The sequence below is a fragment of the Branchiostoma lanceolatum genome, chromosome 5 (genome assembly GCF_035083965.1).
Source record: "Branchiostoma lanceolatum isolate klBraLanc5 chromosome 5, klBraLanc5.hap2, whole genome shotgun sequence".
Taxonomy (NCBI): domain Eukaryota; kingdom Metazoa; phylum Chordata; class Leptocardii; order Amphioxiformes; family Branchiostomatidae; genus Branchiostoma; species Branchiostoma lanceolatum.
The window spans coordinates 9,422,435-9,447,207 of NC_089726.1; the positions used below are offsets into that span (position 1 = coordinate 9,422,435).

Genomic DNA, 24,773 nt, shown 5'->3' on the forward strand with positions numbered 1-24,773 from the left:
CAATTATTGGTTATGGCACTAATTACGACCAGGTGTGGTAGAATATGCTACCTCTATACTAGTACATGTATTTACATGTAGATGCAGACACCCTTTATTCGCTGGACAAGAAAAACCGGTTCTTATAACAGCCAGCTACAGATTGCCAGAAGATGAGGCCGCATCGAAAACGGGCGTTACGACGTTTCAGACTTTCATCGCTTTTTTCTCGGAAAACAGCACGTAACGAACCTAGTACGGAGCCCGACTTAAAAACAAGGCAGAAGAAGAAGTCCAGGATGCGGTTATGGATAGCCGGCTTGATCCTGGCGCTGTCTTGGTTTGTTGCCAAAGGTGAGTTTAGAACACCGTCGAGTTGTCTTCGTTACCAAATCCCTTCTTGTACAATGTACGTATGAGCGACAAAATAGTACTTCACGAAACAATTACAAGAATGTTTTCGTGCACTCTTATATGTTATTTTCATCGAAGGAATATGTTGCTATATCAAACGGTGACTTTTCTACCAAGGACTGTTGTCACCTGAATCGTGACTGATGTATGATGTTGTAGTGCAGGGGAGATGGGTGCACCTGCACGGCTGCACCTGTTGTTTTGAGTTAGAGGAATGTGGACAGGAATCTGTTGGGGTTTATACTCGACTTGGAACGGCTGAGTCGACACCAAAACGCGTGTGTAAACCCAGCCTCTGTATCAATAAGCTAGTTCGGAGTTGCTACTACGCATGTGCGGTGTCAAAGGTGAAGGCCCCCGCGACGAAAACAGCGCTCGCCTCCACATTGTCTCGATTTGCATAACAACGCCCAGACGCGTTTTGTTTCCGTCGCGGGGGCCTTCACCTTTGACACTGCACATGCGTAGTAGCAACTCCGAACTAGCTTATATACAGGATGTTCAACACGTAGCAAAAAGATGTAGACATATAGTTATGAGGTTAGGACGGGTGACCTGTGTGTTCCGTTGTTGTTGTTTACACCGTTCTGTTGTCTGTACCCGTGGTTCGGCACTGCTTCTTTTGCGTTCCAGTTGTTGTACTACTGATTTTTATACGCAAACAAACCGGCCCCCGTTCACCGGTCGACACGCTCTGATTCATACAGATGTAAAAGTAAAAATATCAAGACCACAGTGACAATTAATGATAATTGCTTTCATGTGAGGTAACCGTTACTAACAGGATTCCACCAGGGTATATAATATTCCGTCACCCTGAAAAGATACGTCCCATCTCCAACCCGACGTCCCCCAGTATAATGCACTCCTGTATATCTAGACTCTGCATACCTTGGGGTTGTTGCACTAGAGATTTCTCAAACGCGCTGGTTTCCAAAGTGATGGATTTACGTAACCCATCGGATTAACATTTTAAGCCCGTGTTGATTTTATTATACGGATGACTCCCGCGCGCGCATCAATTTTCGTCCGTTTCCATATGAGAAAAAGAGTTTTGCTCGTACTGTAAATCGTAAAAAGCAGCTGCAAAATGAGAAAATATATGCTGTAAATTGCAAAAAAGCATTTCGGAAAACGAATACTTAAATCGTAGAATACCAAAGTCAATTCCAAAGTCAAAGAAGTTCTGAAAGAACAAAAACCTATACCATACCCTGTGTGTTTAGTTAACGTTATGTTTGCGGCGTCCTCCCAGCATTGTCCCAACCACGTAGATTTCATAATGAAGACAACTTATTTTTTGGTCAAACTTTTTTTATTCACACGCTCGTATCAGTTTTGGGGTTCCCAGAGGATGTCATCCATACACTCAAATCAACATGGCCTCTTAAATGAATGTTATTCGTCAAAGCGAAGGTTTGTATATAACCACACCAGAAAAACTACGAGTATGTTGTATTGAAAGACCGTTTCTTTCCCCAGGAAGCACATATGAAAGCTCCACGGACAGCTTACGTCACTTGTTGGCCAACCAATTCGCGTCTGATCGTCACCACGTGACCAACCCTGAGGGTAAGGAAGATGCTGCCATCTTCATCATGGAGCAGTTTAAGAAGTACGACCTGCAAGTCTTCTCACAGGTGTTCGATACGGACACCAAGGGGGTAAGTTGTATTTTTTTTATAACTCAACTGTTATGGTGTTAGGAATGAAGAAAAAAGACAAAACATCACAATAACCAAAGAACTGTAACGTTACCTATTCGCCTACTGAACTCTAAAATAGATGTACGTCGATGAAGGTTAGACATCCAGGTAGTGAGATACTCAAAGAAAGTTCTTGAAAAACACATTTCAGTATGTACCTGGTATTTTAAAAGAAGCGTAAGAATAAAAGTCTGACAAGTGACGACGACAATTTTTGAGTTGAAATAAAGTTAAAGACGAAGACCATCGATTGGTGTTTTCAGGTCAAGGGAAAGAACATTATCGGGACCTGGCCGGGCCTGAACACCGGGACGACAGGAGACCGTCCCGTCCTGATCGCCGCTCACTACGACACGGCCCGGAGCTCCCCGGGAGTGTGCGCGGACGGCTCGGGCATGGCCGCCCTGCTGGAGGCGGTACGCATCATCACGGCCCGCTCATGCATGCAGGAAAACTCCGTCATCTTCGCAGCGTTCGACTTCGAGGTGCAAGAACGTAAGTTCAATGGAAAATATACTGATAATAATCATAACTTTATAGTAACTTATATATATATATATATATATAAACTGTATGATAACTTTATAATAACCTTATAATGATTTTATAATGACTTGATGATAACATTATGATAACTGTATGACAACTTTATAATAACCTTCTAATAACTTTATAATAACCTAATAACTTTATAATAACTTTGTAATAACTTTATAATAACTTGATGATAACTTAACTGCGAAAACATAAACAGATATAGACCCAAAACATTACCTACCCGTGCATTGACCACATGACCTGGAATATCTGTATGTCCAATTAACGACTGGTTATACACCTCTGAACTATACTCCTTGCCACTCCCGTAAATCTGAACCTTTTCAGTGAGACCATCTTCCCACTCATTTCCTGCCACCTTACAGACCGCATTCGAACAACTACGGACACACAAGAACACAAACATAACATCCAGACACACCGAAAACAAAATCTCTTCCCCTTAAAAAAATAACTAAATTCGCTATTTCACGTGACAGTGGTAAGGCAGGATCAAGAGTATGGCATGTTTATTTTTAAAAGGACTGTATCAGGATAAAAACTACGTTACATGTTTCGCCTAAATGCTCCAGAAGATACATTTATATCACGTGACTGTAAATACGTTGATTTCAGCACGATGCTTCTAGTAAAATATTTTGCTTTCAAGCTTAATGTTTCAAATCGGATATGTCTCACTGATCATGTAAGTGTTTCGTACAATGAAGCACCTAGCCTGTTATCTATCCTACTTATGATTTGGCTCACTCCTCTGACCACTTCCCTTGCTGAATATCCTGACTGGACGCGATCAGTTAAGCGGACCGGAGCTAGAGTAGGCCGGATTCCAGACTAAGTACCAGCATCTCATGATCAGTTTTAATGTCTACGTCTGCAGACGCCACTCTCGACCAAGCTGCCTGCCATAACGCCGGCTGCGGAAGTGCCAAGTACATGAAGGAACTTCTCATTCCTTACATCAAGAGTCTTGGGATCTCCTCCAACGACTTCCAGGGAGCCTTCGTGCTGGACTCGGTCATGAACTTCAACAGCACCGAGGACAGTCAACGGATTCCCGATGAAGAACGCTTCAAAGAGGTACGATATATAATTGAACCCAATGCACTTATCGAAAAGTGTAGATATGATCTGATGTGCTTAGCCTGCTTGGATTGAGAATGGCTGCTTTACTTTTACCCTAGGCCCTCATGAAAGGTTTCAACAAACAAACAAGCCATGAAGTCATTCATATGTTTCAATCATCCTTTATCTTAAGATCTAACTAAAATTATGAAAACACCAATGGTGAGCAAGGTCATTTAGATTAAGACTGCTTTCGAATTGAGATCTCATACTACAAATGTTTCCTCTCCCTTTATCATGAAATTAAGGTAAGCTTAAGATAGAGAGCTGTAGTATCTGAACTTGAACAACAACAACACATGTTCAGTTCAGAAGATATATAGTAGAGCAAAATGTATACATTGAATAAAATAACTTTAAGTTTCCACCTCTCAAAGAAGTACGTAACCATAGGTGGTATTATTTCTCATGATGATCTTAAAAAGTGACACTCATGATTGCATATGCTATATTTAGGCCCCGGGATTTCAAGAGGCGTACACCAGGATAAAGGCCGACGGAAATAAGGGTGATTTCATCGCTCTGGTCGGGCGGAACTTCGACTCGCCCCTGTATCAGACCTTCATCTCAGCATGGGAGTCACTACCTGACACCAGGTTTAAAAATCAGGTAACAAGACTACCTTCGATACACTGGCATCAAAGGGGATATACGGCACGACGCACTGCCTAAGTCATGAACGTCATACAAGTGACTTTCTGTGATATCATTTAGCATACTACCGTCTATCATTGACACAACATTCGCCACTTAAAGCAACGTATGTTACCTCATATAAGAATGTTACCATAAGGCAGCAGCCAATCTAAAAGCCATGCTGCAGAATATATCATTACGATGTAAGGATAACGGGTTTGTAGAAAGGGGAGTAAATCAACAGATAGACGAAGCATTTAAGAACGTTAACCTTTTATCTTATTTCTCTTCAGCTTCTGCACATGCCAGATAAGGATCTCCCAGCACTAACAGACCCATATTGGGACGTGTATACAAAGATGACCAAAGGAGACCACTACAGCTTCTGGGTAGCTGATCCTGACTTCAAGGCCATCCACATTACTGATTCTGGTGAGAAGAGATTTATTTTGTTTTTAAGCGCATAGCACGCATGAAATACGTCAGACATTATACATTGCTACCAAGGCGAAAGCTACTCACAGAGGTAGTTATAGTTATAATAGCTTCAAAGATACCAAACGATATACCGTTAAGATTTTTTTAATGATACACTAAGGAAAACAGCAAGTGTTGACAGTCAATGTCACCAAGTCGTTGTATCGACTAGAATAGTTGCTGAGCAAATTTTTGTGTTGGTGTATGAAAGGAAAGAGTCTATGCATGTAGAGTATTGTTAAGCAAGACTCCGACGTTAACCTGAAGTTATCCAAGCGAAGTGTGACTTGTCATTCCAGCCCAGGAGCGGGGGTACATGCAGGAGTGTCACCACAAGCCCTGTGACAACACGGACCACCTGACTCTGGACAACATGGCGTTCCTGAAGAAGGTCACAGACGCCACCATCACGGCAGTCATGCAGATGGCCACGTATCCAGACAAGTGCCTTGGTAATAATTTGTTTTTAATATAAAGCAATATTGTAATCGTACACACGTCTTTTATAATTATGCCTGTTGACGTGGGGTGTTGGAAAGAAAACATATTTAGGTTGTTTTGCGTTGCCCAAGATATGCAGGCTTTGGAATGCAAATCCTGTCGTCATTTGGAGGACTGTTATCAATACTTTTCTTACATATTCATACCGAGGATAATCTCATCATTTCCAAAGATTAAAAGGCTTTTCAAATAGAAAACGCGACCTTTACTTTTATTTCTAAGATCATCACAGTTTTGGACACAGAGCTGACATGCGCATGCGTTCTAATTTTTCAGACCCGTTCACCGAATCCCCTGATCTGTTGAAGAGCGGTATAGCGCTGAACGGGAAGTCATGGCGACCGACTCCCACGGGAGAAGAAGAAACCTTCTCCTTCAACATCGACATCAACAAGGTCAAACCAAACGGTGCAGTGGAGGCCGTCATGGAAAACTCGGAACTACAAGTCCCTCTAGATGGTAAGCTCTAACGACTGACCAATGAAAACATGGCCGAAGAAGATGGGGTGAAAAGACATGGTTTGTTGAAAGCTCTTGCAATGCGCAAGAAGAAGAAGAACTTTATTGCGCGACAATTGCAACAGGTACATCGTATGTCAGCTGGTAGATACATGACAATACGAACACATATTCATATAGTTTATCGCTAGCGGTAAATTTCGAACTTTGAGCGCCAAAGGATTTTTCATGAAGCTCAGCTAGACTATCTGGAGTTAAAAGGATGGAGTACCTAGTGTCCTCCAAAACGTTATAACATTCAAACCGACGGGACAACGTTTCACCATTCCAACTTTCTAACAACGATAGCTATAGACATGATGTTGTTATGAAGAAAGTCCGTATGTCTGCTCTCACAGCACACTGTAATTCTGAATTTACACCTTTCCTCCTCTAGTTGTGGGAAGGTACAACGCTGACAACAGGAGACTTGTCCTCCGTCTGTCGGAGCCGAGTCACACGACCAAGGCTACCGAGAAGATCGATCCGTCTTTACTGCAGAGGTGGACCGTGAACGGGGAGGTAAGCACTCATCTATCTTCAGACACTGATAACGGGTGTACAGAAAGTACGAAATGGAACGAAATGGAACGAAAAAGAACTACAGAAAGTTCGAAATGGAACGAGATACACTAAGGGTGAGCAATAAAAGAAAACGTATTGCACGATGATGATGACGATTGCACAAATTTGGCTTGGAAGGGAAGCTTTATCATCTGACGAATTTGAAAGTATTGATTTCTTACCGATTGCAGGAATTTGTTAACTACATTAAAAAACCTTTTCATACGTTTGTCTATAAAGCTAGTCTCTCAATTGTGATATTTCCAGGTTGTAGGTTTCCCCGGGGGTTTGGTGTACTATGGTTCATTGATCGGGATGCAGGATGGCATGACCAAGGAAGAGTTCAACATCGCCTATTCAGAAGGTAGGGACAGTCATTTCATTTTTGAATGCCATTAGATGTAAGAAATTCGTTTTTGTTTTCATTGCAAGTACTGTACACTGTATATAGAAATGTATACCATTATTACTGGTGAGTACGCATATGCATTAGTTACGCCAGCTGGGTGTGTGTCGTATTCCAGACCAAAAGCTCGCATGTAAATAAGTATATTCATAATCAAGTCGTCGCGAAATCCCATTCATAACTATCAACTCGCTTTTGAAAGTTTTTAATTAATCGTCCGTACATGTAAGGTAATGTAAACAGTCCTCCTCAATTAAGGCGAAGCATAATGTTTTTGGAGTCGCCTATAATCCACGTCTTTTTGGCACTTCAAAAAGGGCTTTTGAATTTTACCTCATGTTTTCCCCCACAGACCCGACAGCAGAACTCCGACAGTCGAACACTGCCCTGGCCGTTATCCTCACTATCACACTGATACTGCTGATCGCCACCGCGGTCTACCTTTGCTACGTTAAGTAAGTAACATCAACCATTCGTCGCTCATCCACGTTGTATACTCCTGAATGCAGCGGAGCATTTTGCACTTCATGTTGTCAGATGCAATGCCACAATTGCAACATTCTCATAGAATCAACTAATTAGAAGAACATGTTATAGAAAGTATTGAATCGCTCACGGTATGCGGCGATGCACACGAGTTTCTGTAACTTTTGCAATTTGCTCACAGCTATATAGGATAACACATTTTTTTCTACCCTCTTATTCCCAGGCGCAACTATAAACCCTTCACCCAGATGACAGAGAAGACCTCTATCAACGTGCTGACATAGACCAACCTCCTTGCATAGACAATTCATAATCTGTGCGCACAAGTTCTACCGACGCGACGTAACATATCTAACAGATTGGAATGTAGTGCTCGTCACGTACTTTTTCCACTCGATATAGTTGATGAGGTTTTGTTTAGGTTTGAATGAGTAAAAAGTCCCGAAGATGTACATGTACAATAAGTTTATGTGTGCTATTCCGTAAAACCTAGTCAGTCTTTTGGGAGTCTCTATATCTTACTGTTGCCTTGAACCATTGATTGAACATTGTATATTTTCCACTATCGCAACATGTACACAAGGTCTCTTTACTGTTCTGTTATTGACAATAAATTATCAAGATACACTTATGTTGAGTTCTTTGCGTCTTTCACCCGCTTATCACTAACCAACCAATGAACCGCCAACCTTCACGATTCCTGCGCTTGAAACAAGGGGTTGTCGAGGCAGAAGCAGAACATTTATCGCTAATTTGTAAGCCCCCTCCCTAAATATACCACATATGGAATATCCATAACTCATAGCTTATCAGCTTACACTTATGAGTAATTAAATCCGTAGTTATCATATTCTTGGTTCAAGTTGTCTGCTGTAGGTAGACATACTCTCAAATTTACGCTAACATGCATTAAAGCAAATCATAACGAAATCTCCTACACTAAGGCTGTATGTATGCTTGACCTGTTTGTCCTTGCCAGCAAGCCAATCGAAAAGACCGGATTTTCCACTTTTAGTCCCCGACTGCAGAGCCTACCCGAGGGTCCCGCACGTATGTTTAGAGACAGCCAGAGCCGTTCACATTTAGCGTGTTGCCGGTTATGAGCTGGTACTGAAGCTGGGGTATCTGAACATGGCTCTACACCACTGGCTGGCGGTTGGGTTCCTGCTTGTGGTGATGGCTGGTAAGTGGGTTTGGATGAAAACCAGGATTTCTGTCAAACTAGACGTGGCGAATAGTGTCGCCACGCCTCGCTAAATCTAGTAATCGCTAGTTATTCCCAGCTAGTGAATATATTTGTGCGTAGCTGTTATTTGTGCAAAACTGTGCATAGCAAACAAACCGAAGTTGGATACCCTGATACCTTTTAAAGTAACAAAAATAGAGACTAGACTTTGCTGAAAAAGGCGTAGCTCCCAAACCAGTATATAAATTGACAACTTAACTGGAATGATTAGCCTATCAATTGCAAAACTAAGTTGATATCCGCGAATTATCTATTCCCATTTAATGCTATGGTGAGACTTACACATTTTGACATAAGTATCAATGGAATCTAATTGAATCTAATACTAGTAATGACAATAATCCTGTTGCAAAAAAGGGTGGAAACAGACACGCAGTTACCTTGAGGTTACCACAAGGCCCCTCTTAATTGGTTTACTGACCTTTAAAAGACGATAGAACTACATGTAAGTACAGGCTTTGGGTCTGGCCTCAATCGCAGACCCCGTCAGACGTGTATTCGTTCAACAAATGAGTACGAGCAGTTTTCTGATAACTGCCGAGTTCTGATTGCTTAGCTTGTAGATGTCTGTTTAATAGCCGTCCTCCAGAGCCCCCCCCCCCAAATCAAAACACGGACAAGGTATTTAATCAGACACCATATGTGGTTAAAGGAAAGATGCTAGATGGGGTCTATGAAGAAGGCTACTCTTGGACTGTGTAAGTCGAGGCATGCAATACAGTGTACTCTTTTGGAACGCATTGCTACAGTCTGAGTAACTTAACAGCCACCTACTTAGATATTTCACACCACCGAATGTGGTATGTTTGCTGGCTTGTGAACATTCTACTTCATTGCCTGATAAGGGTGGGATGTGACCTTTGTAAGTGTAGTCAGGTATACGTACGTAGTAGTCTGTCGCAAGCCATAAAAAGTTTGTACCTTATTTTCACGTATCCAATCTTTAAACATACCTTAAAGCATAGATACAGATAGAGATTATACATAAGTACGGTATGAATAAACGCAATCTTTACGTATACTTTAAGGTATACTGAAACACAATGTACAATACACAGTATACTGTGCAGGAAAGTGTGTATGATTTTAGCGTATGTTCCCGCCGCCCCAGCTACCGTCGCTGGCGAGAGTTCCACAGAGAACCTGCGGAAGATTCTGGTGGACCATTTCTCGACCAACCGCAATCACCACAGCAGCCGGATCGGGAAACAGTCTGCACTGCAGTTCACCTACGACACCTTCATAGAGCATGACCTGCAGGTCTTCACTCATACGTTCGACACGGATAATACAAAGGTAAAGTCCCGCAGACACCCCGATAGGAGGGCTGCTCATGTATTTACCGAAATAAATGTATGCAAAATACCCCTTGAAATACACGAAATATACATTAACATTGGTGAAATATAGTGTGATAGAGGGGATAAAGGAGTTTCTAGTTTTTTTATGGCCGTTTTCAATCTGGTCCATTTGTTTTTCAGTGGGTGTGGGAGAAAGCTAAGGTGGAAAGGTCACAGTGCCGTATAGCCTCAAAAAGGAGTGTGCGTACTATGCGGGGCTGACAACCATACCCATACCAAAGGCCATTAGCTGTCATCGAGGCATCAGACTTGAGCCCCTATCTCACTGGACCCGCGACACGTTGGCGACCTAGCTGCGTCCTAAGTTGGATTTGTGTTACCTATGACTTTATAGTGGGAATATCATGCCAAACGTACACTATAAAGACCACAAAACACACAAAGGGTAAAAAGAATGAAATTCGTTAAGCGCGCTGTCAAATCGCCCGGTCGCAGCGAAGTCGCCAACGTGCCGCGGGTCCAATGAGATAGGGGCGATAAGGTCGATTCTCAACCAAAGGAACGTAATATACGAGTATGTATCCACAAAAGCGTCAATTCATTGATTGCTTCTATCACTTTGAGTACAAAGCATCCACTAAGCGCAAAAACCATATCTCCCATAGGTCAAGGGAAAGAACCTTATCGGAGTGTGGCCGGGCACAAGGGCGGCTACTCACCTGGACCGCCCGATCCTGATCGCTGCCCACTACGACTCGTACCTGGACACCCCGGGGGTGTGCGCGGACGGGTCGGGCATGGCCGCCCTGCTGGAGGCTATCCGTGTCATCACGGCCCGGCCATGCATACAGTACAATTCCATCATCTTCGCAGCGTTCGACTTTGAGGAAAAAGATACGAGTAAGTCATGAATTTCACCCCTTTCTTTTACTCACATGGACTGCTATATACAATCAACTAGTTCTTAGCAAGAGAAATGTTAACTTAAGTATGACTGCTTTTTTCAGAAATAAAATCACAATAAAACAACACAATCAATAACATGCCATTGCAGCTACAAAAGCGCTGAATTAAGGCATGATTTACTCGTACAAAACTTCTTATGAACAAACAAGCAACACGAGATCAGTTAATTGGACGATATCGTGGACACGTCTTTTAAATTTCGTCCTTTCCTTTCAACTAAAAAACTAATCACACTAATTCTAATACCTTTTGAGCTTTCTTCATGATGAAAATATGCTTTCGCTACCAACACAGATGAGCTTTTGTAACAATGAAACGGTATCATATGATACCTCAACTTGTGTCACATAAAGTTTGCTGATTTTGCTGTATCTATGATAATCATTTTGTAGCGACGCCAGGATCCGCTTGCCAAAACTTCGGCTGTGGCAGCCGTGCGTACGTCAGTGACGTTCTGGTGAAGTATCTGAAGTTCGTGGGCATCAGCTCGGCACAGTTCCAGGGCGCCTTCATCCTCGACTCTATCCTCAACTTCAACGGCTCCGTGGACAGCCAGAAACTCCCGCCCGGCGACTTTCAAAACGTGAGAACGTCATAGCACCATTCAACAGATATAACCACCATTAACATTAATCCGCCGGGTTACATAAATCCGCCACTTTGAAAAACAGTGGCACGTGGTAGTTGAGGCCCGGGGGAGAACTACCACGTACCCTTGTTTCACCACGACGTAGTACCATGGGGTTTAAGAGGTCTCTAGTACATCACCTCCCAGGTATGCACAGTTAAGATATGCAAAAGTGCATTATACTGGAGGATGTTGCGTTGGAGATCTGTTTGGAATTTTTGGATACATCTTTTCAGGGTGGCGGAATTATGTACCCTGGTGGAATTATGCTATTAGATGGTTGTTGCCTTAGGCCCTATAGTTTGTCACTCAGCAGTGCTGTCTAATAATCATATTATCAATGAACATGAAAATGTGATATACGGAAGCAGTATTCAAGTATCATTATGGATTGAGGTACCTTTCCCCTAGACGGCGATCACTGAGTAACCGCGTTGAGTAACTAAAATTGGACTTGCGCGATCTGTGATTTCTTTTTTGGAATGTGAGGCAAGATGTTAAAGTATGACTTAAAGGACAACAAAACACACAAAACGTAAAAGAAATCGTTCTCTATGAGATTCCTTGAGCGATCTGACAAATCCTTGGACCCTCAGTCGTCGCAGCCTCTAGTGGAAAAGGAGTGTAACTCATGTCATATCATAGACTGCTAAGCAGTATCTTTATGTACATGAATAGATATTCAAAATAGCGATATTTTCCATATGCTCCTATGGTTTATGTTTCATTCATCCAGGCACCGGGACTAGAGGACGCCTACAACGCTATCACCGCGCACAACCACAAGGGGGATTTTATCACTCTTGTAGGACGAGATCACGACAGCCCTCTGTACCAAGAGTTTATGCGAAGCTGGTCAAATCTGGGCATCCTGCAATATAAAGATCAGGTCAGTAAAGATTGTTCTCTGTACATTTATTGCTTACATAAGTTATGAAAAACTTGAGTGCAGTGCCACGTCGTCCCTGTCTGTCCAAAAGCGAAATTCAAAAAAAAGATCAGGTCGGTAAACAAAATGACAATCAATTTGCAGTTTACATGATCACAAGAATACAATCGATGAAGTCTCTATTTACTGATAACTCGGGTCTGTCCACTTCTTCAGTTGATGCGCATCCCCCTCAAGCAAGTGCCACCAGTTGCTACCGACCCAAACTACGAACACTGGCCTGTTTACAGGGATTTGACGTTCGGTGACCACTTCAGCTTCTGGACATACGACTCTGACCTGAGGGCTATCCACATTACCGACACGGGTTCGTACTTACGTTTTTACCTTCGTCAAGAAGGTTCTACTTTCGTGTGTGTGTGTGTGTGTGTGTGTGTGTGTGTGTGTGTGTGTGTGTGTGTGTGTGTGTGTGTGTGTGTGTGTGTGTGTGTGTGTGTACATGTGTTTGTTTGTTTCTTTGTGAATGGCATAACTCGAGAAGTAATAAATAGATCTTTACAATATTTGGTACTTAGTCAGGGGTTGGCAAAATTGAAGGAAGAAATGAGTAACTCTGATCTAATTTTGTTTCAGATGGCTGCTTAAGACTGAAGATGCAATGTCGCCATTTTTCGCTTCAATTTGAAATACAACATGCTGATAAACAAAGCGTTCACTCCATCGTGACATACATTAATTGAGTATTTAAGAGAGTGATGTTACTTTTTTTTCAAAAACCCTGTCAGGCCCACTCAGAGGATACATGCAGGAGTGTTACCACAAACCCTGTGACAACACCGACTACCTGACCCAGGACAACATGGCGTTCCTGAAGAAGGTCACAGACGCTACCATCGATGCCACCATGACGCTGGCTGTGTTCCCAGAAACTTGTACAGGTAGATGTAATCTTCATCATCATCATCACCATAATCATCAACATATACTGGAGTAGTCACATTCTATACTGTTCATTATTGTCTGTCCGTCCTTTTGATATTACACGTACTTGCAATTAGCCAACGGGCAAGAACATTTCTACAAGCTCTCGATCTACTCCAAAATATATTAGATATAGATGTATTATCCCCCAAACCCAAATCGTCTCTGATAGACAATATGATATGATATGATTTTGTTCTCATAAGATAGTTAGATATCACCTTTTTCATTCTAAGACGAAAATGAGTTTGTTTTCCGTGGTTTGCAGATCCCTGGACCAAGTCCCCTGAGATGCTGAAGAGCGGGATTTTTCTGACGGGAAAAGTGTGGCACACCAAGAAGACACGTCATTCCTTCAAAATCCACCTGAAGGAGTTCAAACCGAACGGCGCAGTTGTGGCCACGATCAAGAACGGGAGCATCACCCTGGACTTAGATGGTACAAGCACTATATTTCATTCATGCGTTCCTCTCTCATTTTTGTACAAAACCTGGCCTTATTACTTTTGCCAAGAGGGTTAATTTGTTTTATGGTCTGTGTGTCTGTGTGTTTGTTTGTTTGTTTGTTTGTTTGTGAACAGCATAACTAGAGAAGTTGCGGATGGATTTTGATATGGTATGTCAGTAGTTACGTAGGTGTTGGCAATATGAATAAATGATTACATTATGGCCTCTCTCAGTCTCTGACGATTTCCATGGTACTGCAACGTAACGTCCGATTTTGATATGTCTTGTTCAATTTTTTTTATATTAAAGTACACATTTCTTCAATGTGACGCATTTAGGTCGCTATAACGCCGATAACAAAATGCTGATCCTCCGGATGGCCCAACCCAGCAACACTGCCCCGCTGCCAGTCAAGTACGACCCCGTGTACCTGATGAAGTGGACCATGACGGGCGAGGTAAGGCAACATCAGCGGTGCACACCGCAGTTCTTCCGCGACAGGGGCCGTGGTAGGGCACGACAAAAAAAGTGCCGAAAGGGTTTCGAGGGCCTAGGTTTGAGATCACATTTCTCACAATGTGCTGCTTACTGATATTGAATACTAACATGGCTGTGAAGCGCATGGGTTGGAGTTTTTTTAAAAGAAATTTGAGTTTGGGTCGGAGCCATGACGGTGAGGTAAGGCAACAGCAAGTGAACTCTATCGATTACATCCTCTGCACACTCCACATCGAACGCGAGAGCGCGAAACAACAACAACAACAACAAGATGCATGGTCAAAAAGAGATGCCTAAATTCTACAAATGATACCAAATTGCCAAATAGAGATCATAATGTTGTAACAAGAATTGAATCGCCAAAACATGGCTTCACAGCCAGCAAGTTTTTTTTATTTCCGCGTTCAAAAAGCTCTGTGGTGTGATAGCATAGTATCACTTACCAACTACACCTAAGGCTACACTGGTGTTATTTCTACAAATGCACTCAGGGCTACCAATGCAGATGTTCCCAATTTTGGTTATTTCTGGTCATGTTGACCATCACCGGAGGGAACGATTTTTTTTTCGAAATCGGAATAAAATTAATGCGCGCGCGGATGTCATTTATAAATGTGCTTGCTGCGGCATTTTTCATGTCTTTGATCAAGACGTGAAGTCAGATGTCGTTAAAAGACGTTGCATGACGTCCCGACAGAGACAGGGTGTTAAGGAGTTCAAAAAGAACGATTCCTTGACATTTAGACGTGATAGGGTTGATTTGAATCAATCAAGCAACTTCTAAATTTCTTGTGCAACTTCTTTCTCTGTCCTTCCAGGTAGTTGGGTTTGCAGGAGGCATACTGTACTACGGGTTCCTAACCGGACCAACCAATGAAGCGGAGGAGTTCAGCGTCACCTACTCTGAAGGTAGGTGATAAGATATCTTGAGTCTTATTCTCTGATTGCAACCTCCATTAACATTAATCCGTCGGGTTACATAAATCCGCCACTTTGAAAAAAAAAACAGTGGGTTTGAGAGATCTCTAGTGTAGCACCCCCGAAGAATGCACAGTATAGATATACAGGAGTACATTATACTGGGGACGTTGGGTTGGAGATCTGTTTGGACGTATCTTTTCAGGGTGGCGGAATCATGTACCCTGGTGGAAATATGTTAGCAGATGTTAGGTGTTCATGAAGCGCTAATTAGAATGTACAATCATATGTGTATGTTTATCATACAATGTATGTGTGCATGCCTTAAATGTCTATTTGAGTCATTACGCGGCATGTTCCTTCGAGTAGCTTTGGTTTTCATACCATAAAAGAGATCAATAAAGATCTCTATAACAGATACCTTCTGGTCTAAATCTTTTCTTTCTCACAGACCCTTCAGTGGGACCCAACCAGGCAAACGTGGTTCTGGGCGTTCTACTGATGATAGCGGTGATCGCTATAATTGTCGTGATTGTGTACCTCGTGTACCTTAAGTAAGTATATATCAATCACACTTACTTTAATTCATCTTACTTTCTAGTCACATGGTATGCTTTTATGTAATGTTGAGATTAAGACTGTATGTACTGATCCTGCTGACCATCGCCACCAGGATGTTTAATAAACTCATACGATATATTTGTTTTATTGATCAATAATGTTATGATAGCTAAAATGTTTATTTGTATTAGTATAACATTTCCTGCTCTCGAACTTCATATTACATACGTGAACCATAATGTTTCAAGGTTTTATTGATGTACTAGTATTTAGAAACAATCTGCATAAACCTAAGGTAAACTTGTATCTCACAAGTTTTAGCAAGGGCTGCTATTACAGAAAGTGGTCGCCAGGGGGCAGTTGACTGATGTGCTAAACTGCTTTAATACTGTACTATGGTTCAACCCCAGGCGGACACGCAAGCCGTTCACCGAACTGACCGAGAAGAGTGCTATCAACACCTGAGCCAACTAAGCGAAGCTGTCTCGACGTCTTCAATGTTTTACTCCGTTTAAAATGTTTACACAACGGATTTTAAGAGATAAAAACATAGTTAGGCCAAAGCAATGCTTCTTAAACTGCCTCATGCAACTGCACTGTAGTTTGCAACTGTACTGTAGTTTGCAACTGTACTGTAGTTTGCAACTGTACTGTAGTTTGGTACCTAATTTGAACCCTTCATCATAACTATGTGCACTCTATGTTGGATATAGACATGGCAATTCGTACATGTGAAATGTATGTTAGACTGTTAATACACCTTTGATGTGATGTGCTTGATTCTTGTGATTTGCAAGTTTTATCTTCTTTTGGAAATAGCCTCTGTGCGTATCAGTCTCTCACTGCGATATATGCAGGGCATCATGGATATAGACAAACATATCGATTATGAAACACAACCAACTATCTAGATATATTAATCATCCCTAGCTACACAGATGCCTAGATATCTAGAAACGTACTAGATTATTTTTGTTGTTACTCTTATTGGTCACAATGCGCATGTCTCTGTTCAATCAAGCATTTAGTTTTTTCTTTGGGAAGCAGTTGATGATGTACGTTGCTGAAATAAAGGTGTTGGCTCTAAATACGTGGCTCTGTGTTATTCTCTAACACCACTGATCCACTGTACATGTGTGTACATTTGAACCATCTGGTTGTATCGATGATATCCTATCATTGAGAACACGATGTTTTGATCCAGGTTTGACCAAAGAAGCCGAGAAATGGTTGATGATTACTTCTATGTTTGTCGTGATTACTTCTATGTTTGTCGTGTTAAGATAGCCCGGTAGGCAGATCTGGCACAAGAGGACTCTGCCTTACGAGTATGACCGACCGTCACATTAGAGATGTGTAGTAACGCTTCTTTATTGAAAAAGAACATAACATTTTGTGGTCAGTATGCGTGTGTGCGTTACGATAAGTTGCATCAATGGTTTCCTATCATTGAGAACACGATGTTTTGATCCGGGTTTGACCAAAAAAGCCGAGAAATGGTTGATGATTACTTTAATGTTTGTCATGACTACTTCTATGTTTGTCGTTTTAAGATAGCCCGGATCTGGCACAACCGGACTCTGGCCTTACGAGTATGACCGACCGTCGAATTAAAGACGTGTAGTAACGCTTGAATTCTTTATTGAAAAAGAACATGACATAACATTCGGCGGTCAGTATACGTCTGCACATTACGATAAGTTGCATCAATAATGTCCTTATCATTGAGAATATGCTGTCTTGATCCAGGTTTGACCAAAGAAGCCGAGAAGTGGTTGATGATTACTTCGATGTTTGTCGTGAGACAGGTCAATCGGTCACAAGTGGACTGGGTGTCTCACGACCGGTCTTCATGTGAGAGATGTATAGTAACTACTCTTTATTGAAAAAGAACATCATACAGTATAACATTCGTGGCCAGTATACATGTAACGTGTATAAGTTACGATAAATTGCATCAATAATTTTCTATCATTGAGAGTTTGATGTCTTGATCCAGGTTTGACCAAAGAGGCACCGGAGGAAAATGGTTGATGATTACCTCGATGTTTGTCATTGGACAGTTCAATAGGTCACAAGATATCTGGGTTCCTTACCAGCGGTGTTCTTATGAGAGATGGGGTATGTTTGGCGACCAAAGAAACAAGATAAACAACGGTAGAATTAAGTATCATAGATCTTGTCAAAACAGGTGCTGTTTGATCCTACAAGTCATGACGTCTCTCCTTCTTAAGCCTTAGCAATATCTTTAAATTTGCATTCTGTAGTTAATAACGTCTCTATACTACAATTGCAGTGTAGATGTCTTGTGTTTATCATGTTTAAAATCACCGGGTAGTGTTATGCGATGGTAAGGAGTGGATTTTACAATAAGGTAACGATTCATGAATACCATATGATCTACAGTTTGTAGGTACTTGTCCCGTAAGGTAATATGCCTAAATCATGGCATTTACCAGGTCCAAATCGTCTGACTTTGAATTTGAAGAGATTCTATATTACCATTCTTTCAGTATAAGAGAGAATTTCGTTGTTGTTTTTGTTGTTGTACGATAGATCTACACTTTGTAGTACCATTACACCACAGAATGTATGTGTAGCAGGGAAGACGTGTTGTATTCCTGTCCTCACTGAATGTCACTCGCCTTCATGGCGACTGAGGTCCCTTACTCAGTATGGGTGTCCGCAATTCTTGATCACGGGTTTTCCTAGAGCAGTAGGACAAATCACAAGTATGTTTATACTTCTACAGGCACAATATAACGTTAGTTTCGAAATTAAGTAAGTAGCGACCGTGTAATTGTTTGTGATTGAACAACATATAACCCAAGAAGGTGCATTTGGTATGCATTTAGTCACAGTGCAAATCAACATGGATGCAGAACTGTATTTCGGGCGTACCTCTTGTAGATGCACCACATAGCCACCGCAGTGACAGACACCCCGCTGACCAGGCTGAGGATGACAGGTAGAGCTAAGCTGGGTCCACCTCCTGAGGCACCTGTGTAAGCATAGGATACGTAATGTTGAAGGTTCGACATTCCATTTGCGTCCACACGCAACCAGCTGATTGCTCCTATTACGCTATTTAAAACAAGAAACATGATATTCTAAATGTATGAATTACATACCTGTAGGCATTTGTTGATATGTTCAGACCATTACACACTCACACTCACACACACACACACACACACACACACACACACACACACACATACACACACTCTCTCTCTCTCTCTCTATATATATATATATATATATACATATATATATATATGTATATATATCTCACGTCATATATATGTATATATTCATAGATATACATATATATGACTTCACTAGTAACTTCGCATACTTAAGATTCATACAATTTCTTCCCTGAACAATATCATTTTATAATGTTCCATGATGACGCATACTATTGTGAAAATAGACTGCATAAAGATTATACTTTGTGCAAACTAAGAGTTGATGTGACCAACAAAATATCTTCCCAAGCAGGCTAAGGCAAAGTACCAACCTTGTTTGCTGTAGAGCACGAAGGTTATATACTCTGGAATTGGAAGTGGCCCAGACACGTCACACAGTCCTGTTAGCTGTCCACTGTACAGTACACCATCGAACAGCTCGTCCAACTGCGACCAATAACAAGAAACGCTATATATATAATATATATGATGCACGTGTATATGTATATGCCTTTCTTTCTCTCTCTCCCATGCGCATACTCATACACACAGTGTGTGTGTGTGCGTGTGTGTGTGTGTGTATGAGTGTGTGCATGAGAGAGAGAGAGAGAAAGAAAGAAAGAAAGGCGGAGAGAGAGGGTCCTTGTCTCTGCCTCTCTCCCCCTTTCTCTCTCTCTCTCTCTCTCTCTCTCTCTCTCTGTGTATGTATGTGTAGAAAGAGCCAAAAAGAGATGGACAGAAAAGTATACATTGCATTCTACCTACCAAGTGTAACCTACTTTTCATACCAACGTCTAGCATTGTCAAAAACGAAAGAAACACGCATGTACAACTTGAGAAACAGATAAGTACTTAAAGAAACACGCATGTACAACTTGAGAAACAGATAAGTACTTTAAGAAACACGCATGTACAACTTGAGAAACAGATAAGTACTTAAAGAAACACGCATGTACAACTTGAGAAACAGATAAGTACTTGTTTACTCACATTTCCGCTCATGCCGCATAGGATTGTCTCCTCTACCTCGGTTGTTGACATAAACCGCAGCAGAAGACGATGAGTGTCGCCATCGTATCGACCTATCCAGGCACAGACGGCGACAGTGAAGTGTAGCAAGTTTTATCAATACATATATCTTGTAAGCTTTCGTTTTGATGTATTGATGAACATGGCCTTTATTACCAAAAACCTCTGTTGCTGTCGTGATATTTTCGATATTCAAGATATGTCCAGTCTTTAAAGAAATAGCCCGGATAGAAAAATTAACGTTGTGAGAAAAAAATATCCACCATGGGGGTTTATAACTATTAGAAACGTTTCTAAAATAGCATTTGTAATGCACTTAACCTGCAAGGCTGATAGATGTAAACTTAATTACACACGCACCTTCCAGGCTCTTACTCCAAGTCGAGTTGGACATATTCGCGTGGACAATACCAGAAGAAGCAAAAGATGAAATGCGGAGAGTATAGGGATGTGTGTCACTTGGACCCATGGTCAACTCGCCGTAGAGTTCCAGGCCATCTTTGAAGTCTTTAGGCGCTTCAGCAGTTGGATCTTAAGAATAAAGGTAAAGCCATGCTGTAGTTCTCATTGATAGGATACGTCTGTCGGCACGATTACTTGTTGTGTCAAAGGTCTTCGCTTATCTTTGCGATGAATCATTTCTTAGACATTAAAGTGACAAAGTGTCTCACCTCGACACTGCTCTCTTGTACCCGCCTTGTCCCTTATAACGGCCGTGGAGACATCCGTTACCTTCTTCAGAAACAGGAGCCTATCTCCGGTCAACTCCATATTGTCGTTTGGCCCGCAACGGTACCAGTCCTTTTCTCTGCCACGCAAAAATCCTTGCGACCAACAAAAACAAAAATATGTGAAGACAGTGGTTGGGAATTGCGTGTGTTTTGATTCAGACGGCACACGAAGAGCAAAAGTGAATAAAAAAGATCGCCGATAGATAGGGTACCAGGTCGGCACGTCGTTACCAATAAGCAATCAGTTTTTTGACAACGATGACATGCACTAGAAGCGATTAGAGCAATACAGTAATGGTAAAATAGAAATTATCTGTCAACGAGGTAAGCTGCCTATAGCTATTGCCCTATTATTGTGTAATGGTTAATTTGTCACAATCGGCTACGCGTAAGACTTGAATTTTGCACTACTTCTTGTGAAGTAATCTCTGCGAAATAAAAGTTTTCTTTCCTGTACCTGTATCTGACACCAGTATGGCCGGCATGTCTTCAATCCCCTTCCAGAAGCTGTACACGTCATGCAGAATGATGTACTCGTACACGGACCAAAACGGGCTGCTTCTGTTTTCGATAATGGACGTGATGTTCTTATGTGGGATGACCGGGGACTGACATGAAAGATTGAAAGCATTACTCATTCATGAAATCTATTCATTGAAATAGTTCTTAGACTATTATATCATTGATTTTGCAGGTAATTCAGCTGGAAATAAGACTGTTGTAATCATGTGGCCAAAAAACATTGAAGATTCAAGGCTTGTGTTTACCGACAAATTAGTGTACTCACTGTACTCTTACAGGACATAGTCATTTGAGGGTCTTTTCTTTTAGGATTCTAGATCATCTTATCTCTTTGGACTTGTTTATAAGTATACATTAAGATGTAGATCAGGAATATCAAAGTACATTCAAGTACCTCAAGTCTGATTTGAAGAGCGTCGGGTGACTCACTCCACTTCTTGGTGAAGGTGTCATGGAGAGAAGAATCCCCGTCTGGTCGGTAGACAGCTGTGATGAAGTTCCCTCTGTACTGGTCTGCCTTGACGTGTTCATAGACTTCACCTAGGCCAGGCGTCTACAGACAGAACACGTGTTAATACTTCACCTAGGCCAGATGTCTACAGACAGAGCACACGTCAAAACTTCACATAGGACAGATGTCTACTGACAGAACATTGACAGAACACAGAAAAAAAGCTAGAAATACGGTGTGTTAAGAAAATGCACACCTCTTTAAACACAGTCTCGTTCATTAGACGTTGCGCCATCTCAGTGTTGTTGTAGTTTAGAACAGCGTCCAAGACGATGACACCTCCCCACTTTGAAATATCTCCACCGATGAGTTCAAAGTATGTCTTCACATATGAGGAGAACTCCCAACTTCCACAAGCTCCAGTTGTACATGGACTGTCTGGACCCATTGTAACATCGAGATAGAAATCTGTTACAGGAATCTGCTACTTATTGATAGTATGATATATATGTGACCTATGGAAAAAGAGGTAAGAAAGCTTGTACCTACTTTTATTACCTTCGAATTCGCCAAGAATGTTATATTTTCGGGGGGGGGGGGTGTTCGTTTGTTTGTGAACTGTATGACTCGAGAAGTCGTGGATGGGTCTTTATGATATTTAGTATACTGGTTATAACATGGCGAATGCACATGGTACGCTGTGGTACAGTCTAAGTACTATAGTGGCAGATACTAGACAGCGAGGGCCCTGGAATCTAGGACAACAATGGGTCGAGGAAAACAGTTCCCTGGTTTTGCAGTTCCCTGCAGTCTTTTATATCTCTTTTTATTTGCATTGTAATGAGACCTAATCATTTGGAAAAGGTATGAGGTCGTGATATCTTAGATTGTCGTTTTTGGCCCGCCAACAGGTTTTTCGCGATATTTGTAGTATATCCTTAAGTCAGAATGCCCAGTTTTAGCGGAAAGTCGTCATTAAGGACTGAATGAAGACCTTTATTGCAAATTTCTGCCACACTTGGCTAAGTACAGGTCACAACAAAACAAAATAACAATTACAGTTAACGGATACAAAAATAATATGACTATCTTTAGATAAATTCTATTTCTCCTCGCTAATGTAGTTGTCAAAGATATCTACTATCGTAGGCATCTTAGTTATGTAATGGTATGATGCAATTCCGAAAATAATTTCATCAGGTTGGTTAAACATAGTATATTGAAGTTTCCAACCAGTAAGTCTCACTGCACCTGCTGACGTTTCGAGGGCGGATACAAACTTAGCCACGTTTGGGATGGCGTTCTCAACGCAAAAGCGCCACCTACTTCGGCTGCTTATATATAGCGGTGAGCAGTAGTACTCCAGTCAGAAGCTCTGAGGAAGGTGTCTGAAAGACACCGAAACGTCAGCAGGTGAGACTTACTGGATGTGTAAAAAAACAACAACTCCAATATGGTATGATGTAATGCTTTACCGCTCTTCCTTTCCTCAAAGTCGAAGACAAGGAAGAAGATGGTGTGGTCCTGCACGCACGTCTGGGAGGAGATGAGTCGAGCGGACTCCACCACGGCAGCCATTCCCGAACCGTTATCGTCTCTCCCCGGCCTTCCCTTGGAGGTGTCCACGTGAGCCGTCAGGAAGACAGGCCGGTCCATTCCTGTTCCTGTGTTTCTTCCTGGCCACAGGGCGCCGACGTTTGTGCCTGGGTACTGGGGTACAGATCACAACAATACTGCTTGACGCGTTTGATCAAATCCAAGCAAATGTCACATCTTTTTGATAGTACCAAGATATTATTAGATATAAAGAAATGACAATCCAACAAGAAGTTAACTCATTTGCCGGTTGTTTGGCCGGTGGAGTGTTCTACAAGCGAGACCGATCAATTGATTGATTGTCCTAGTCACTATCATTCCTTCTGCTTCAATACTACAACATATCACCATTCATTCATCCGGATAGCAACAGAATTCATATAGAGTGCTTTTGTCAGTAAAGAAGAATGAGGTGGTTCAACATGTGTTTTTTTTCTTCCCTTTTCTTCATTTTGTCAACTTTATTCAAGACCAACCATTCTCACAACCATGATCAGAATAAGATTAAAATCACAACGTCATAACGTTAAAAAACACTAGTACTACTACACAACATTGTAAACAAAACTTAAATAGCTATAAAAATAGGTAAATAAAAAATCAAAATCATAGTATCATTACATACAAAACAATACGTGAAATAATAATTTAGATAGTAAAAATAGAAATAAAATAGTGGTGGTTAAACATGTACCTGTTCGTTCTCTGTACGGAACTGCCACGCCCAAGTCTGCAGTCCGTAACTCCGGAACGTCTCGTAGAGAAAGATCTGTGCAGCCATTTTCCCGTCAGGATTTGTAATGTGGTGACGGTCGGTACTGAACTGGTCAGTCATGAGCTTCCTCAGGTTGTCGATGTCGCTTTCAGGGTAAGCATTTGTGAATGCTACAGAGTGAAAAAAACACTTGTATGAGGCGTAACACTTCTCCAGAATATATTTTTGAAAGCTTTATTAGGCATATCACTTCGCAGACTTGAAATGATAAAGTCTGAATTATGATGATATTTGCATATGCACACACACCTTTGGTTACTCTAAAGTTATGGAGGTTGTTTGCTTATATGATATGGAGTATTTGTATTTGTTAAAACCTTGCTCACACAGCGAAAATGAAGTAGTATATAACAGTTACCCCTTGTACACGATTTTCTAACAATACCAAATGTTCCAAATGTTCAGCTAGTTTAGAAAACATAGGGCTAAAAGTATAACGTCCAAGACAGAATCTAACCTGTCACTAGTGCGATCGTCAAGGCAGACAAGATGATCTTCGACATACTGCCTTCTTCTGACGGGCACTTCACGAATTGTGGTCCTGTAAATAAAGTAGTTATAAGTACAGTGACGTTAAACGCGCTACCATCTTCTACGAAATCAACGACATTCAAAGTACAAAGTCCTACGTGTGTTTCGATAAATTGTACTAAATTTTACCGAACATTCAAGTTGCCGCAAAATGTCTTATTTCAT

General features: G+C 41.5%; 4 protein-coding genes across 4 annotated transcripts; 2 read left to right on the plus strand and 2 right to left on the minus strand.

The window, feature by feature from the left end:
• Positions 1 to 104: 104 nt before the first annotated feature.
• LOC136434901 (uncharacterized) lies at positions 105 to 7,974 on the plus strand. Its single transcript, XM_066428008.1, has 12 exons — positions 105 to 333; positions 1,876 to 2,057; positions 2,363 to 2,594; positions 3,535 to 3,734; positions 4,236 to 4,388; positions 4,709 to 4,847; positions 5,192 to 5,344; positions 5,670 to 5,852; positions 6,289 to 6,413; positions 6,723 to 6,819; positions 7,214 to 7,316; positions 7,571 to 7,974. The coding sequence occupies exons 1-12, from the start codon at positions 153 to 155 to the stop codon at positions 7,629 to 7,631; spliced, it is 1,809 nt and encodes a 602-aa protein (XP_066284105.1). The 5' UTR covers positions 105 to 152; the 3' UTR covers positions 7,632 to 7,974.
• A 380-nt stretch (positions 7,975 to 8,354) lies between these two features.
• Positions 8,355 to 16,870, plus strand: LOC136434902 (uncharacterized). The gene is made up of 12 exons (XM_066428009.1): positions 8,355 to 8,530; positions 9,705 to 9,889; positions 10,560 to 10,794; positions 11,253 to 11,443; positions 12,225 to 12,377; positions 12,594 to 12,744; positions 13,163 to 13,315; positions 13,627 to 13,797; positions 14,144 to 14,262; positions 15,122 to 15,212; positions 15,673 to 15,775; positions 16,193 to 16,870. The coding sequence occupies exons 1-12, from the start codon at positions 8,479 to 8,481 to the stop codon at positions 16,245 to 16,247; spliced, it is 1,659 nt and encodes a 552-aa protein (XP_066284106.1). The 5' UTR covers positions 8,355 to 8,478; the 3' UTR covers positions 16,248 to 16,870.
• Positions 16,871 to 17,406: 536 nt separating this feature from the next.
• Positions 17,407 to 22,139, minus strand: LOC136434903 (uncharacterized). The gene is made up of 9 exons (XM_066428010.1): positions 21,963 to 22,139; positions 21,650 to 21,808; positions 21,191 to 21,341; positions 20,674 to 20,826; positions 20,363 to 20,533; positions 19,964 to 20,055; positions 19,306 to 19,420; positions 18,684 to 18,783; positions 17,407 to 18,490 (listed from the first exon to the last, which is right to left on the minus strand). The coding sequence occupies exons 1-9, from the start codon at positions 21,999 to 22,001 to the stop codon at positions 18,430 to 18,432; spliced, it is 1,041 nt and encodes a 346-aa protein (XP_066284107.1). The 5' UTR covers positions 22,002 to 22,139; the 3' UTR covers positions 17,407 to 18,429.
• A 299-nt stretch (positions 22,140 to 22,438) lies between these two features.
• LOC136435211 (uncharacterized) lies at positions 22,439 to 24,580 on the minus strand. Its single transcript, XM_066428500.1, has 4 exons — positions 24,535 to 24,580; positions 23,997 to 24,187; positions 23,182 to 23,416; positions 22,439 to 22,461 (listed from the first exon to the last, which is right to left on the minus strand). Exons 1-4 carry the CDS (start codon positions 24,578 to 24,580, stop codon positions 22,439 to 22,441), a joined length of 495 nt encoding a protein of 164 aa, XP_066284597.1.
• Between the last annotated feature and the right edge of the window lie 193 nt (positions 24,581 to 24,773).

Coding starts and splice junctions, on each gene's coding strand:
- LOC136434901 (XM_066428008.1), top strand. CDS start 153: ATGAGGCCGCATCGAAAACGGGCGTTACGACGTTTCAGACTTTCATCG. Junction 2,058..2,362: donor TCGATACGGACACCAAGGGG/GTAAGTTGTATT, acceptor TGGTGTTTTCAG/GTCAAGGGAAAGAACATTAT. Junction 6,820..7,213: donor CAACATCGCCTATTCAGAAG/GTAGGGACAGTC, acceptor TTTCCCCCACAG/ACCCGACAGCAGAACTCCGA.
- LOC136434902 (XM_066428009.1), top strand. CDS start 8,479: ATGGCTCTACACCACTGGCTGGCGGTTGGGTTCCTGCTTGTGGTGATG. Junction 8,531..9,704: donor CCTGCTTGTGGTGATGGCTG/GTAAGTGGGTTT, acceptor CCGCCGCCCCAG/CTACCGTCGCTGGCGAGAGT. Junction 12,745..13,162: donor TATCCACATTACCGACACGG/GTTCGTACTTAC, acceptor AAACCCTGTCAG/GCCCACTCAGAGGATACATG.
- LOC136434903 (XM_066428010.1), bottom strand. CDS start 22,001: ATGGCGCAACGTCTAATGAACGAGACTGTGTTTAAAGAG. Junction 21,809..21,962: donor ACGAGACTGTGTTTAAAGAG/GTGTGCATTTTC, acceptor TTCTGTCTGTAG/ACGCCTGGCCTAGGTGAAGT. Junction 20,056..20,362: donor TTGGAGTAAGAGCCTGGAAG/GTGCGTGTGTAA, acceptor GTGCCTGGATAG/GTCGATACGATGGCGACACT.
- LOC136435211 (XM_066428500.1), bottom strand. CDS start 24,580: ATGTCGAAGATCATCTTGTCTGCCTTGACGATCGCACTAGTGACAG. Junction 24,188..24,534: donor GACGATCGCACTAGTGACAG/GTTAGATTCTGT, acceptor TTCACTCTGTAG/CATTCACAAATGCTTACCCT. Junction 23,417..23,996: donor TCCGTACAGAGAACGAACAG/GTACATGTTTAA, acceptor TCTGTACCCCAG/TACCCAGGCACAAACGTCGG.